The sequence below is a fragment of the Rhea pennata genome, chromosome 1 (assembly GCF_028389875.1).
Source record: "Rhea pennata isolate bPtePen1 chromosome 1, bPtePen1.pri, whole genome shotgun sequence".
In the NCBI taxonomy this organism is placed as follows: domain Eukaryota; kingdom Metazoa; phylum Chordata; class Aves; order Rheiformes; family Rheidae; genus Rhea; species Rhea pennata.
The window spans coordinates 213,921,696-213,937,518 of NC_084663.1; the positions used below are offsets into that span (position 1 = coordinate 213,921,696).

General features: G+C 36.6%; 1 protein-coding gene across 2 annotated transcripts in view; it reads right to left on the reverse strand.

Annotated features, from left to right (window-relative positions):
- UVRAG (UV radiation resistance associated) overlaps window positions 1-15,823 on the reverse strand; it is a 97,183-nt gene that overhangs the window by 44,873 nt on the left and 36,487 nt on the right. Inside the window, exons 7-12 of one of the 2 annotated variants that reach the window (XM_062567451.1) lie at window positions 9,980-10,085; window positions 7,803-7,929; window positions 6,758-6,842; window positions 6,180-6,267; window positions 5,535-5,595; window positions 3,498-3,663 (exon numbers count right to left, since the gene is read on the reverse strand). In XM_062567451.1, the coding sequence (XP_062423435.1) occupies window positions 3,498-3,663; window positions 5,535-5,595; window positions 6,180-6,267; window positions 6,758-6,842; window positions 7,803-7,929; window positions 9,980-10,085 (633 nt within the window). Of the gene's footprint in view, window positions 1-3,497; window positions 3,664-5,534; window positions 5,644-6,179; window positions 6,268-6,757; window positions 6,843-7,802; window positions 7,930-9,979; window positions 10,086-15,823 lie in introns of both variants that reach the window. The other variant, XM_062567450.1, reaches the window with a different exon arrangement.

Here is a 15,823-nt window from a genome sequence, read left to right on the forward strand (position 1 = left end):
TGAAACTATTCTATGTAACGGGTAATTTGTAAGGGAGATCTATAGCTGGGAAGTTCCTTAAAATATATATATTTTATATAAAATATATATTTTTTTTTTACCCCCAAAGATACAGTATGAACGTGCAGGCAAAAATTCAGAGGTAATTGCTGAAAATATGCATTTTACTTCTCTAGATACATATATGGTACCCAGAAGATGATTAAATCCTCTAAAGAACATTATTTTTCTTAGGGAAGTATACATAGTTGCAAGCTGTCTAATGTAGCTTGATGAAACTACGATTCTATTCGTAAAGATTCAACTGTCAGGCTGTAAAAATGCCATGTGAAGTTTCAATTACAAATGCAGCAACTGAAAATAGCTTTGAGTTAACACAAGCTAAAGACTCCCAAACAGATGCCATAAGTGTACCTTACTGTACTCACATTAAAACGCACAGGAAGATTGATAGTATTTCAAAAGATTCAGTAGATCCAAATTAGCAAAAAGACAGGCATTTACTAAGCACTACATGTAGATTATATGAGGATTTAAATAAAAGTAGTCAAACAAAGACTACCTAAAAATACTACGACAATGACAATGCCGCCACAAGCAATTAATTACATACATCTAGCTCCAGACTTAATGTTCCTCATTTTGCAGTTGGCTATTCTTTTTTAAAAAATCCAGAAGTAAACTAATAGAAGCATTCAATGAAGGACATGAAAGACAATATCAGAACATATCATACATGTTTTTTAATTTTAGCTTTCTTACTTGTTTACAAGAACAGGATAAAGCGCTATATTTCTGGTTCTTAAGAATAGTAAGGAATTTAAGGAGTTTATTCAGCAACAACGTTTGACACTGGAGCAGAAGCACATGCTACTGTCCCGGACAGCCTAAATCCTAGTTATACATCCATCATTTGCACTGGATTCTTTCAGACTCCAAATCTTCTAGTGGAATGATACTCTTTACTCTTAAATATATGATATACTCTGAAGATGCTGAAAGGCACAATTGGAGAAACACATTAATGAGATACTAATGGAAAATGATACCCTTGCCTTACCTTGGTAGTTCAGAAAGTCATAAAAGCAGATTTATGGGAGAAATATTGCAACCCTCAGTAATGGGGCCAGACACTAGTGATAAATTCTCACCACAGAATCCTATTTTTTTTAATAGACTCTAATTGCAATAATAGTAATTACAGCACACAGAATGGAATACTTCTGCTAGAACTTTGAGAATGAGATCATCCAAGAAAACAAATCTGAACTGCACAAAAGATTCCCAAAATAATATTATTATACTTCTGCAGAAAAACAGCTCTGAAAATAAAGCAGCTTAGAGTAAGGGCTTTAAAAATCCAGCACAGAAACTAGAAAGATGATGAAGGAAGTAATACTTCTATGTAGTATAATATTGAAACCAAAAACTTAAACTACTTGAGTGAAAAAACCCCGATGCAAGATTTTTAGAAGCTCTTAATATGGATGTCAGAGAGGCAAACTTGTAGTCCAGAAAAAAAGTATGAAGCCAAGAAAAATGTTTAACATAATTAACAACCATGATGCAATGTATTATAATAAAAACTGAGTATGGAAAAAACCTCAACATAATTATTCAACAGTTTACACTGGAGTTAGAAAAGCTGTTTAAGAACATGTTACTGAAATAAAGAATTCCAATAATGCATATTAATTGCTACATTCAATTCATTTAGGAGCAGATGAGAAACACGAGCTATTAGTTTAGAAAGAAAACTACTAGTAAAGATATTTGAGCTTTTCTATAGCAACTAAAGTCCTTCGAGAGTTTGTAGGACTGACTCTCCAATATCTGGGAATAGAAGAACTCAGGCAGGAGCTAATCCTGAAAAAATCTTGCAGAACACAGGTAAATGGCCCAATAGGGACAAATATACTTAGCTAAACTTTCTCTTTTTCAAAAACGTATTGTGAAATAAAGTATTAAGTCATGAAGGCTTGGAAGGCTATCGTCTGTAAGACTAGGCCTTCCAATCAGTCTCAGACAACAGGAAATTGGTTTAATCTTTATACACCCACACACAGGCAGTCCTATTCCTCAAATTTCTTCTCCAGATATAAATGTTCAAGTTCACTGCCCTCTTGAAAGTGATGTACAGGAAGGAGGATGATCGTGTGCTTAGAGCTCTACAGTGAAGTAAAAACAGTTTGATATTCTACTAAACTACTCAGGAAGTGTTTGGACAAGTTATTAAAGTGGTATCAAAAGTCATTTGCAAGACAGTTACTGTAGTCCATACTTCATCTTGTCTAAATAGCAAAATCTCAGCGACAGTTTAACTCTTAGTGCAAATTCCCAGTCCTGTCCTGCTGAAAGACACTAAACAAACAGAAACTAAACACTTCTAAATATCCAGATCCTCTCAACTATGCACAGCATGAAAAAGCCTTTTCATCTTGATGGGGACTATAAGGAAATACTGTTAAAAGCTTTGATCATATATCTCCAAAGCAAAAAAAAATTAGAGTCTTCATGATAAAGACAGTCATTTTCCACAAATTCATTCCCCCTAGCCACAAAAAACTATTTCCCTTGCTCCTTTTTCAAATGTTGCCTTTAAACGTAGAGGAAGAGCAATGGAATTACTGGTGCCACAAGCCTGAATCTGAAGCCAACAGTACAGATGCTGAAGGAGTGCAACAGCTGGCTTCCCACAGCTGGTCAGTGTTGCATTCCTTTGAGTTGTGTGGTTGCAGGCTGCAAAGTGAGGCTTAACCAATAATCACCATTATTTTCCCATTAGAGTCCGCAGGTGCAATGACAGTGGGAAGATTGGCAAGGGGCCAAGAGGCAGGGGAAGACGTTCAGAGAGTGGATTTAAGGACAGTAAGATAGTTTCCTAATAGCACAATAGCAATAGCCTAGCTACACGTTAAAGCACAACATTATTTTAGATAAGATGTTAAAAAAAAAACTCTAAATTGAGTATTAAATTGATTAGTAGGTAATTTACATTCTTGTTTAAGTGGTTAAAATCCCCTACACTAAGAAAGCTATTTATTTTGTCATGTTTATCAAACACTGCTGCCCCACTGGCAGCAACTCCTCAGTGAAGGCTACACTGGTATCTAGCATCTGCAGCCTACTCCCATAGCCAGTACCTACGCACGAAAGGCAAGTTTTTCAAACTGCAGCCACAACTTGCATTTCCAAGACACTATTCACATTTTTAATATCATTATTACAAAGGTAATAATAGCACATAGTAAAAATAGCATATCTGCCAACAGACCTAGAACAATGAAGCTGGACTGACTAGTCTTGTTAGAAAACAAGATTCCAACATCAGACCAGAAACTGCCACCCTACGACTAATAGAGATAGTAACAACTTCAGACTCCATATCGCTTCAGACTACCCAAAACTGTTCAAGTTTTGGGGAGGACTGTTTATGGTTTTTCTTTAAAAAAATAAAAATGAAAGAAAGTTCTTAGATATATCTATAGGATACTTACTCTCGCTCCTTCTCTGTCAGTTTGTCATTGATATTATCTTTGATTGTAGACCTGGAGCCCTTGTGAATTATGGGATACCTGAGTGGCACTTGTAAGAAGTAGGAAATCATTGAAACCAAATGAGCAGTGTAGCCCAGGGCAACAGCAATGCTTCCGTCATCTTTTGCTGTCAAAAATAAAAAAATCCATTATTTAACCAATTGAACTTCAGTGAAAACTCAAAAAAAGTTCATCCTTATTGCACAGTGAAAGCATGATAAAGCTACTGAAATTATCAGAAGTTATAACCTAATAGACTTAAATATGCTTTTCACATCACTGTTCACATCCTTCACTAAAAGGCAACATAAAATTGGTGATTGCCAAGTCCTCCTTCCAGTTTTACACTTTCAGAATTAGAAGTTACTCTTCAAGTTTGGTGGGCAGAAAAAGGGAAGAAGAAAGGAAGAAGTGAAAGAACATTTCTAAGCCCAAATTCAAGTCTTAAGCTTTTTGCTTTTCTCTAAATGTAGATGACATTTTGCCAAGATCAGAGAAAAGCTGCACTCCTCCATAACTTTATTTATTAGAGAGATCAGCTGGAGACACACTGCACTCCAGAATCTGATCTGTTCTTTGCCAATAACCTAAAAAACTTACACTAACCCATGGTTTTGAAGTATCATTATCAGATAGGCATTTAAGGTTCTACCTTGAAGTTTCACTTGCTGGGAATACACACAGGTCTTCTGATTCAAATTACACCCTTTTCTACAATCCACATGTTACCCATATAAAAACTTCTCATTTTTCCTCAGCATTTTAAAAGTGAACATCTTAACACAAACATGACAGATGTCTCCTCTTCAGAGGCAAGGAAGTGTCTTCTGGGGGCAATCAATTAAACTAAGGTCCTCTTTAAGAAAGCATTTAATGACGCTTAAGATCTATGAAATCATACTGAGCTGTAGAACAAGACATCGTATATGGATTTAAGAACTGCACCCTTTTATAAAAGAATGCTCCAGTAAAAGATGTTTAACACTTCCAGCAAAACTTGTTTTTACATGCTCAATTTTTTTAGTATAATTTTCTACTAGCTGTCTAACTCATACACAGTAAGTCAGCTAACAACTTTTCAAGTTTAGCTCCATGTTTCACTGAACGGAATGCCAGGTCTTTCTTTTCTATAATACAGTATTATTAATTCTTTAGAGCATTTAGAAATTTTTAAGACTACTTGACAGCAGTAAACTGCCAATATGCCAGAAGGTGCATACTACTGGTTCTCAAGAATTACAAAACTGAGTTACTAGACTTAGTGCAATCAGCAAAACAATGCAATAAACTGACCTTCGTCATACTGTCGAATTAATTTGTATTAAAGCTTGTACCTTCATTATTCCAGCATTCAATATACATATTATTAGCATAAGTTAATTATTATAGGAAATTTTTACAAAGAGTTAGATATTTGACTGAGGTTTTTTACTTGGGAAACCACATGCTCCCAGTAGTTGTTCATTCTGCCAGGCAAGACGTTCACAAGTGGGATTTAATGAATTTCCAATTCATACCAGACATTTGTAGATAAACGCATGCATGCAGTTACCTGTACAACTGTTACACAGGCAGGCATACGTATTTGTGTCTGCAACAGGATAATGTAGGCTGTTACAACAGAGGTTGACCAGTGAAATATTGCCATACCAAGGCAGGAATTACTGTGAGGCAGCTTTAAAGTCATACTTATGCAAATTACTTATTTGGTAAGTTTAAAAACTACAGCAAACCACACAACAATTCTTGCACAACAGCTGATAAATGTCTGGGCAACCTGTTCCAGTGTCTGATTATATAGCTTTAAAATACAGAGGTGGTACTTATAAGAATCAACAGTAAAATCATTTATGCTAGCTACTAACTGAACACTTTCAAAGTTATATTCTAGTCTAGATCTTTTTCCAGTCATAGTTTTCCTATCCTAAGCTATTGCTCCATTTACTTAATTTTAGATCCATGTCAACTGTAAGCACTAAATTAAGAATATCCAGCTACCTTGAAAGTCTTCAGAATTGGGAAGCTTGACTCCACAAACAAAGTAATCCTTTTGATCATTCTGTAAATATAAAATCAACAGTAGAAAGTGAATCTGGGTCAATGATTCCTAAAAAAAAAAAATAGAAACTTGTACAAAACCCTATGACAGTAAAGCAAGTATTTTTGTAAAACAGAATTAAATAGTCAACAAAATCCAAAGTGATATCAAGATGGTATTTTATTCCACATTTAATTCAGAGAAAGTAACAATACAGAAATATTTAAGAGCTTCATTTTAATCAACCTATAAAGGGCTTAGGAGATGAATCTTTTGGCAAATTTTTTGGTGCAATCTTTTAAAGTTTAGTTAACATATTGTCAGCTTTACTTTAAATAATTACACATGACATTGCAAGCATGCATTAAGTTGTAGATACAAACACATATACACTCACATACACTCTGCTCTTAGAGCTGAGACAGAGATGCTAGCATAAGACAGTTCTCTCCTTATGAGGTTTAAGAATACCACATCCAAGAAAGATGGAAAAACAGCATGAGTAGAGAGCATGTTTCATCAGGAAGAGAACAGAATTGCTTCAGATGTAAGAAACAGAAAATTCATTTCATTTGAGGCTAGTTTTTGGTAAACCTGAAACATACCAAATCAATAGGGTAGATATAGGATAGCTCCGACAGCAATTGCTTGCATCGAATAGTCAGCTGGGCATTCGTCTTCAAAAACAGTTCTCTTCAGGGAAAGAGAACACAAAACCATTAGTTTCTTCAAAGTTTTGAGTAAACACATCGAGCCCTTGTAACCCTTCTGCATTGTCCTAAGCATCATTTTCCCTCCCTCCAGGGGGCTAAGTAATTTCACAAGGATAAACACAATATACAGCTATTTTTTTAATTTTTGGTTGGTTGGTATGTCATATTATAGGTATATTCTGACTAGGACAATTAAGTATTACAAAGCAGTGATCTATAAAACAGAATTAGAAGTCCTATGATAGTCTACAGGTGCAACAGAGTATTTGGTTTCTTCTCTTCCAGGCCTACCATTGTTAATTCCCACTTTAGACATCAAGAAATTATAGCAAAGATTTCTTAACAGAATTTTTGGGGGAGACAATATGGATAATTCAGTGAAATACAAATCCAAGCCAAATGCCTTATTTACAAGCCTGTATTTCCTTTCCAATTACAGACAAGTGGAAAAAAGCCATGGGTCCTTTTACCTCTTCGCAGTGCATTCCTTTCTTAATTCATGCAAGGATTCATTATGCTCTTGAAGCTTCTGGTACTCAGTCTCGAATACATTTTCTATACAACATAAAGAGTCAGGAAAAAAAAATCAGATATTTTCTTAATTATCTGACATTCCAAAAGCAGATACTGACATAAATTTTGGCACTAAGCCTCCAACTATTCTTAGGTGCCCCTTTTCGATGGTAAGCGGCCAAACTGGGAAATGACAGTGCAGGAGAAACATCTGTCTTCATGCACTCTACACTAATCACCAGCCAAATACCACCACCAAGATCTCATTCTCCTTTAACACCTGCTCCCCGCATGTCTCTAGTAATACAGCAATTCAGTTAATGCAACTCAAGTACTTGCACAGTAAATATTTCATCTTCAGTAACAATTATGCATTCAATTGGAAAATTCAAAAATATCCTGCAAGATGATCAAACATCTGAGTAGCTCTGCTGCTGGTGAGATCTAAAGGGACAACAGTGTAGTATAAAGCATAACATTTTACTATAGGATGCTTTCCCAGTAAAACAAAACAAGAAGGAAACTGAGCATCTCATCTTTCACTTACATGCTAAGCTATTAAGAAGGATAGTTGTCATCTAGAACTTAAAATAGAATCCCAACCAAAGGTATAACAACATTGCTCACGACACTAAGATGTGCCTGCATCATGCCATTTGCTGCATTATACTGCAGCTTTTCCAAGTCTCTCATACAATTTTAATTAAGCATAGGCTTAAAATTGCTTTATACAGGTATCGTATTAAGGAGTTATCTAGAGATAGGATACCAGAAATGTTTTTGTCAAGAATTTAATATGACACAGGTGGTGAAGAATTTGCATTTGGCTGAAAGCTTCAGATAAAGGAAAGCACAAGCACATCACAGACTAAAAAAATAAAAAAAAATAAAATAAAATCACCACCTTTTTTTTGATCACCACTACTATAAGGCCAGCTATTACTCTTCTGATCAGTGGATTATGAATATCAGCAGTAGAAGTAGTAATATTTCTACACCCACCTCTTTCATGCAAGTTATTTCGCTCCTTGTGCAATAAGGCTACTTCTTGACCCAGAGCCTTCTTCTGCCTCTCCAGTTCGTTACGTAGCACCAGAATCTTCAACTGTAAACATTCACTCTCCTTTTTCTATCAGAAGAAAAACTGAAGATTAATTTTTTAAAAGTTTTTCTGCATGCAAGCTTTTCTGTAACAGAGGTGATAGAAAGAAAAGGGAAAAATAGGACAAGAATAGCATCTGCTAAAGCAAAACTGAACCGAATAGGTTACCACAAGCAATACATTATCAAGAACTCTAATCAGTTTACTGCTCTGGAGGAAGAGCTTCAGCTCTATCCTGCAGGACTTGTTCCTCCTATGGAGTGCATCTCCTGTCCTGTGCTCAGTGATGCATCCTGGCCCAGGGCAGAAATCAGGAGCAGAGGTGGGAAGAAACTTGCAGGATAAGGATAAAGAAACTAATAGGAGAGAGCTAACAGTACAGCAAGCATTGTTTGACAAAGTGTTTGGTAGCAAGAGGGGAGATGAGCAAGGAAGAGTCTATGCCAAATTGAAGCAGGGAGCTTGAAAAATGCTTATCTGAGCTACATTATTATATCCGTTTCTCAACTTCAGGGTGATGAGAAAAGGCTACAGAAGTCAGGAGCACATATAGCAGGGAACAAATCATGTCACTACGCAGGATTATATTTGAAGTAACTTTCCTTTACAAATTTTAGAATAACTCCTGTATCTACTCTAAATTTATTCCTGTGCATTTAAAAAGAAGCAGCTCTGTTCTTTGATGCATTTTGCCAATTAGGAAATTGTGCTGCCATATGTGTGATGAAGTAGAGCTTTCTTTCATTATAGTTTTCTTTTTTTTTTTTTTTTTTTAAAGGAGGAATATGTACCATGTTTTCCAGATATTTGTTGAGTAACTGAAAATAGATTCAAAATGGACATTACATCAATTCAGTGCAGTCCAGTCATGCCTCTGATACAATTCAAAACCTGAAGGAGCTATCAATTGGATATTTGTAAGTACTAACAGACATTGTCACTTTGTGTTACTCAGCTCGCTTTTCCTTTTTCAAGCAGTTAATGGAGATATTGTTACTTCAACGCTAGCTGCATAAAAGTAGTGAGCTTTTCCTGAACTTTTCCCTCCACTTCATATTTACTACAGTTACACATGTACATTCAGTCCCCAGCAGGTAACGTGACTCAGTATTAAGGAATGAAACTCCAGTTCACACATTTATAAAGAGAATATCTAGGTTGGAGTTACTCAAATAAGAAGTTAAACTGCCCCTTAAGGGAGCTGACTTCTCTGTCTACAAGACAACCCTGTGATTGGAGTGGGTAGATAAAATTGAAGAGTTGAAGTTTATTTATCTCTTATCCGAGTTCATAACTGTAGGGAATTATTCAAGTACTCTCAACTCAAAGTCTAGCTTAGAGAAGTAAGATACATTCACATCACAAGAAGTTCACCCTTTATTATACAAGGCACCAGATGCATGCCAGTGGGTGCTAATATAAGTTTATAAATGAAGCAATTCATGACATGAGCACATGAGCAATTCAGCTCTATCAACTCACTACTTTGAGCTGAGCTAAGGTCTTCTGTGCAGAAACACTAGTGCCACTATAGTTTTTTGTTTTTCCAACTTCGGGGAGCGGGGAAGGGAAGGGGAGGAAGACAGGTGGAACAAAATGTTAAAAGCCACTTCAAGATCTAATACAACTAATATTCACTGCAGTGAAAGCTTTTGCATGAATCCCATTCACCTAAAGGGAGTAGGGTGCAAGAAGGTAGAGCTAGGAGACTCACTCCACTAAATCCACTGCAAGCTTTCTTCAAAATTAATTCAAATTATTACAGGTTTGTCTTTCCTGGCAAACATTTTATTCATTGTGCAGTATCTATGCTTTTAGAGCATAAAAACAATTATATAAAACAATGTCAAAAATAGAATAAGCTATTGATTAATCTACCTCAAGAACACACATAAATCTAAAATCCATTATGTCATACTCCTCAGGTAAGTTTCCACTTAAAGTAATGGGCTTAAATTGAATTAAAAAAAAAGAAAAAAAGAAAAAAACAGAAGCAAGCAAGCTGATGGTCAAAGCACAGTCATGTGCTTCAGCAGGCCTATAAAATAAGGTTTTAGGTTTTAGATGACAAACCTACCAGTTCATTGCTTGTAGATGTACATCTCAGCTTTTCTTCAATCTCTCTTCCTATTTTCTGAACAGTTACCTGAGTCTGTTTAATTGCACACTGAGCTCTGTGAAGCCTGTAAAGAGAAGACGAATTATAGCTGTACTAAAGATTCCCTCCCACATGCTTCCTAATGATGAATGTTCCAGTTACCCCAGAAAGAGCAGAAGTGATATGAATTCAGATTATCATGATCTAGTTTGAAACGAAACAAAGTGTAATCGTAAGTTGTACAGCTTATAAATGAGTATCCAAAGGGAAGGAGCAACCCTAAAATCTATCAAGTACTAGATGCTCTTTTTAAGCCACTAAATTCAACAGAAGCCAAAGATGTAGAGCTACAGGTGACATCACGGGTAATTAGAGTTCTCATGAAGTTACTATTAAGTTGTAGCATGGTTGATAACATCAAGACATAAGGATAAATACATGGCAGTTACAGCGAGCACTGCTGACACCAGCCAACCAAAAAAAAGTAGGTATTTATCTAACATACAGCCATGCTGGCCAAGAGTATGAACCACCATTTACTGCAACCAAGGCACGAACCACCCTTAGTATCTTCAAATATGCTATTGTTTCCTCTGTAATGAAACTATAAACTTCTTAAATCAGGTTTGCAGTAAAGAAAATGATTACATGTTTATGATCACTTAGTTTGGCTTTGGGGTGAAGACAGACTTGAGCTGTTACTGTATTTGTCAAAAAAAGATACTCAGAGAACAGCAATGGTAAAGTGCATCTAGAAGAGCATTAGTGCATCTCTTAGGACTAGCGAGCATTGCAGTGGAATCTAGAACTTACCGTATTATTTGGAAGAATAGGAAGTGATCTAAAGATGCAGAGTATGCCTTTAAAGCAGGCTAACAGGTTTACTTTTACATTCATAGTTTAATTGTTAGTGTCTTTTCCTTTCGCAAGGATTTTCTTCAGGTACCTTTATACTAGAGTAAATATTTAAACTCATCTGAAGGTTCTGCTAGAACAGTAATATGTGGTCGACATAACCTATCGCATGAAATGTTTATTTTGCTGGGCAAACATCTACCTAGCAGACCAAACATCCGAGTCTGTTTTAATGACCATTTCTGTTAATGAAAATTAAAATTACTACCTCTTCAAAAGAATGGTTAAGAACCAAGGACCAAAGCATTACAGCATACAGAAGAGGTCACTCAGCTCCTTTCTTTTACAACCACATAATCTCTTCCAGTTTTATCCAACCAATGGAAGTATTGCTTTTTAAATTTGTAATGCTCTGCATGCAACTAGAAAATAACCAGGAATCATGCTTCACATTATGAGTAACAAAGTCTTATTCCTTCTCATACTATCCCATTTTGGCATCCCATCTGTCTAACAGCACGCACAGCATATTAACCTCACCATCTAGCTCAAACCACTAAAAGACAAGATAATATATGGACAAGCTAATACTCAGAATATTAAGTAAGGTCATTATCATTTAGCACTTTCCCATGCTATAAACTCAAGGTGAATGCACTTAGAATAGACACCTTTAGTTCCTTCACACTATTGCTTCTTCTTTACTCTTTTTCTTTACTCTGCTGAGGCCAGCTTGGCTGGGTCACCTCAGGGCTCCATCTCACATCCCCTCTGGAGTAACAAAACCTCATGAAAACGAGGATGTCCTACAGAGGACTTCTTCTAATACCTCCCACATTCATCAATATCTCTTGATGTTTTCGGTTGTGTAACACACAGTACACAAGTAAGTGTCAAGGTTTGCCTCCCTTCCTGAACGTCATTGAAAGCTCTGCTGTCACATCATAGAGAGGGCTCTTAAGTTTCCTACTTCAACAGTTTCCAGCTTGCTCTTTCCTGAAGGTCTGGAACATTTTCTTTCCAGACATTACAAAGTCTAACTCAAAGTTCAAATAGTTAAGACTTAGGGAGTTATAACAGAGTGAAAGTCCCTTTCCCCTTCTCTCCCCTTCATCTCATTTTGTACTGGAAGAGTACTCTTTATCTAGCCTGTCAACTGATTAAGGAAGATGCTCAGTAAAGTCTGAATCATGCCACTTCAGCACCAAGAAGTGTGTGTGTGCTGGGGGGGGGGGCAGGGGAACAATGTTGAGAACTCAGTGAAAGAGCACTTACATAACTGATACAAGTATTAGGGGGTTATTTGTTATGCCAGTTCTTCACAACGATTGGATCAATACTCAGTTAACAACCCAAAACAAATTTTATAACAAGTTCAAGTACTTCTACCCATGCTTAAGCACAAGGTACAGTTATCTATTCAGACTTTCTTCTTAAACCAAGACATTCCTTCAGATATTTTTTCAATTTGGTGAATCTCTCTCTCTAAAGGTATATTCCTAACCTATAGAGACTGATATATGGAATAATTCAATAATCAAGACTATTTTTTGTTAAATCTCTTTTTAAGCCAAATATCTTCCAGTCATTCCTTGAAGTACAAAAAAAGCTTAGTTAAATGAGGATCCTTTGATGCCAAACAGTAGTGCCATTTATATTGAATCAACCAGTATCAGTAAGTTTTTATTCTTGTAATCACAGTATGTTAATTGTTGTCCTGAGAACTTGAAAATGGAAACAGTAAGGTCATGTCCACACCTGAAGTTAAGCCTTCCAAAATTAAAAATTTAGGGACATACCATCACAAAAATAGCAACTGTCAACAAAAATTTCCCTCTCCCACCCAAAGAACCCCCACTGTACCCACTTGGCAATCTTTGGACATCCAAAAGGAATACAAACTAAACTGTAAGAACAGCAGCCTGGAAATTCTGGGCATCACTCTTGCACGCACAAGATAGACTTCAGTGAAATTACACCAATGAATGGCGAACAGCAAATTTAGGCTATAAACTTTAAGGATTAAAGTTTGGATACAGTTAATAGATAGAAGTTTCAACACTAATTGACCACATGCTGTTTCCATTGCTAGTTTGAACGCAAGTCCAAAGCTACAGCCTACGGTTAGCACAATTTGTGCTTTGAGTACAATTTGCCTCGGTTTAGTAATTGACGGTTATGAGCCAGCTGATGGCATAATCTACATGCTATCAGCCAAAACAGGATTCTTCCTACATTATTTTTTTTAATTAAAATTAGCACTTACAGAGCACTTTCAGAATTAAAATTAATTCATGGCTTCAAGAGGCCATTGGCCTGCTACCAAGTTTCCTTCAGCAGTAAGGAAAGCCAAGCCAATTACAGCAGAAACCTAAGAACTCCAGGAGATAGCTTAGCCAACAGTGTCGTCATGCAGCGTCTGCAGGCTGTTCTAGGGTCTCTGCAGCGGCTCATAGCCACTGCAAGCCAGCAGTAGGGTAAACGAACGGAACTGTGACAAGATTTACTGCTGTTGTTTGGGGCCCCCTAATAGCTGCTGTGCATTTGTTCAAGATCAGGTGAGCTCCACGCTGTTGCCTGCAAAAGTGCTGAAAAACAAAGCAGGCATTCAAACTTCTTTACAGAAGAAGGTCATCTTACAATACTTTGGAGGCGGAGATCTGTGAAGCTATTGCCCTGCCTCCACCCTCAATTCACTTGCTTTTGAAGACGAGGGAGACTAAGAGGTAACAAAATACTCTCCTATCCAAAGGAAGTTTGAAAGAACGGTATATATACAAAAGCTTTCGCCATGTATCAGCATCTAGGATCAAAAAAGCCTCATCCATAAGTGATCTAGTAAGAACCTGCAGAAAGAAATTCAATCTCTCTCCCCTCTTCACTTGCTAGCCAACATCTCAGCAACTCCAAAACTATTTGGGAATTTCCTTCTAACCAGTAAAAATGGCTTTTCAAAAGAATAGCTTTTCATCTCTGAACTAAAATCCCTCCCTCCAAAGCTGACTTTCTATTTGGTTGTAAGATTTGACACAATTCTAGCACATAATGTTTGGCCAAGAAAAAGCTGAGTAACTTTGTGTCTTTACACATCTTTACAGTGGGATTTGTTTTTGCCATCGGTTAAACACAAGTACTGATTTGGAAAAAAAATAGAGGCACTAAGTTTCCAACTTCATTACACAACTTCTTAGCACAACCTCCTTGTCTCGTTTGCAAGATCAAGCATTCTTTCAAATTTCTCAAATGCCGGGGAATAAAATAGTCTGAAATAACTTGACTTTACAACTTGGGAACACGCTGTAACAACGCGCTGGCTCTCTCAGCTTGCAATAAGTTTGAAGTTACATTTTAAGTTTCAGCTGAACTGCTTTTCTTTAAGAGGCACTGCAGTATCCTGCAACTGAAATGTCCCCTCTTGATCATTAATTATTCCCGCGATTTACTACTTCATGTAGTAAGGACATTCCTGGCTGTCATCTTTAAAAATAATAATAATAGGTGGCCATCTGTGACAGATCATGCTAAATACTTCATGTAGTAAAGAAACTGAAAGCTGGAGCATATTCACAGTTGTGCCTATTAGCTAACATATGCTTATATTTATATTAATGAAAAAAGTCTCAGTTTTATTAGACATTTGAAAAATGGCAGTAGTTCTGTCATGTACTCCAAATATCTGTTTGTTTTTAACAGACATCTGGATTTTTCATGAAAAAAACTTTAAGTCAAAAATATATCAATTAATTACTGCAGTCACATATTACAGCTACTTCTCACAAGAAAAATAAGTGCCTACAGTCACATTTGCCAGAACAATCTTAGTATACAGTGAGCCTAAATTTAAACTGAGGATTATTACTGGGGATTTAGAAAACAGAACAGAACTCTTCTGGTAGTAAAAGAGATGTAGGCTCCTGAAAGTACAATACCCAATCTTTTTATTAAAAAAAAATGCAAGATTTTCCTATTAAATACAGAAAACTGAACACACACCCCTATTTCAGCCCAGAGAGTAGATTCCGGAGAGTGCCAGGCAGTTCTAAGACACATGTATTTTACATAGCCCCTTTAACCATAATTTGCTACATCCACTTTCCCACAAGAAAGGTTTTTCTGATTTATGATCATACACTCCCTTCCTCAAGTTCTTCAGAAACTTATTCCTACAATTTGTCAAAAGCTGATAGAGGGCAAGAAAAGACACTAGGGAGTGAGAGTGGAATAAAATAAGTCTCCTGACTCGCTCCCTTAAGCTATTACAGCACCGACTTGTAGAAGCGTAAGGAGGTCGCACAAGACAACGCTGTTGAAGCAGAGGTATCTTCTGTCATCTTTGCAAACAGTTCTGAATTGTGACAAGTGTGCAGGACTTGAATGAGTTCCTGAATAATCAAGTTCGTGAGAACACTGCAACAGTGGATGCTCTGAACTGTTTGCATCCTGCAGAAGAAAGTGAAAATTATGTCCATCAGACTAGCAGCAGGAGTTACCCAGGCCTCTGCTTGGAGGATCATTTAAAGGAGCCGGCTAGTATACAGATCACCTTAAAAACACGGGGCATAGAGAGAACAGTTTGTCTTAAACATGAAGTACGAATGATTGTTTTTTTCCCAGAATTGAAATTTTCCTATTATGTCTCTAATTCTCTTGTATTCTAATTTACAGATTTGCCCCTAGGCTAGCATAGGCCTATAGTGTGATTTTTATTCAAAGAACAAATATTTGTGGCAACTAAAAATTAAGTTTACCTTTTGTTCTTTATACTAGCATTCCTAAGTTTGCTATTATAGAAACCCTTGCCAGTGCAACAAATAGGGTCGCATTGGAGTTGTCTTCTATAGCAGGAAGGTAAATTACATATAAGTTTCCTATTAGCATAAATACACAACAACCTCTATCAGAAGCATGGCAGTGACACCAGCAGATTTTGATTGCCTTTCATTGCTATGCAGCCTCCAATAAATTTTC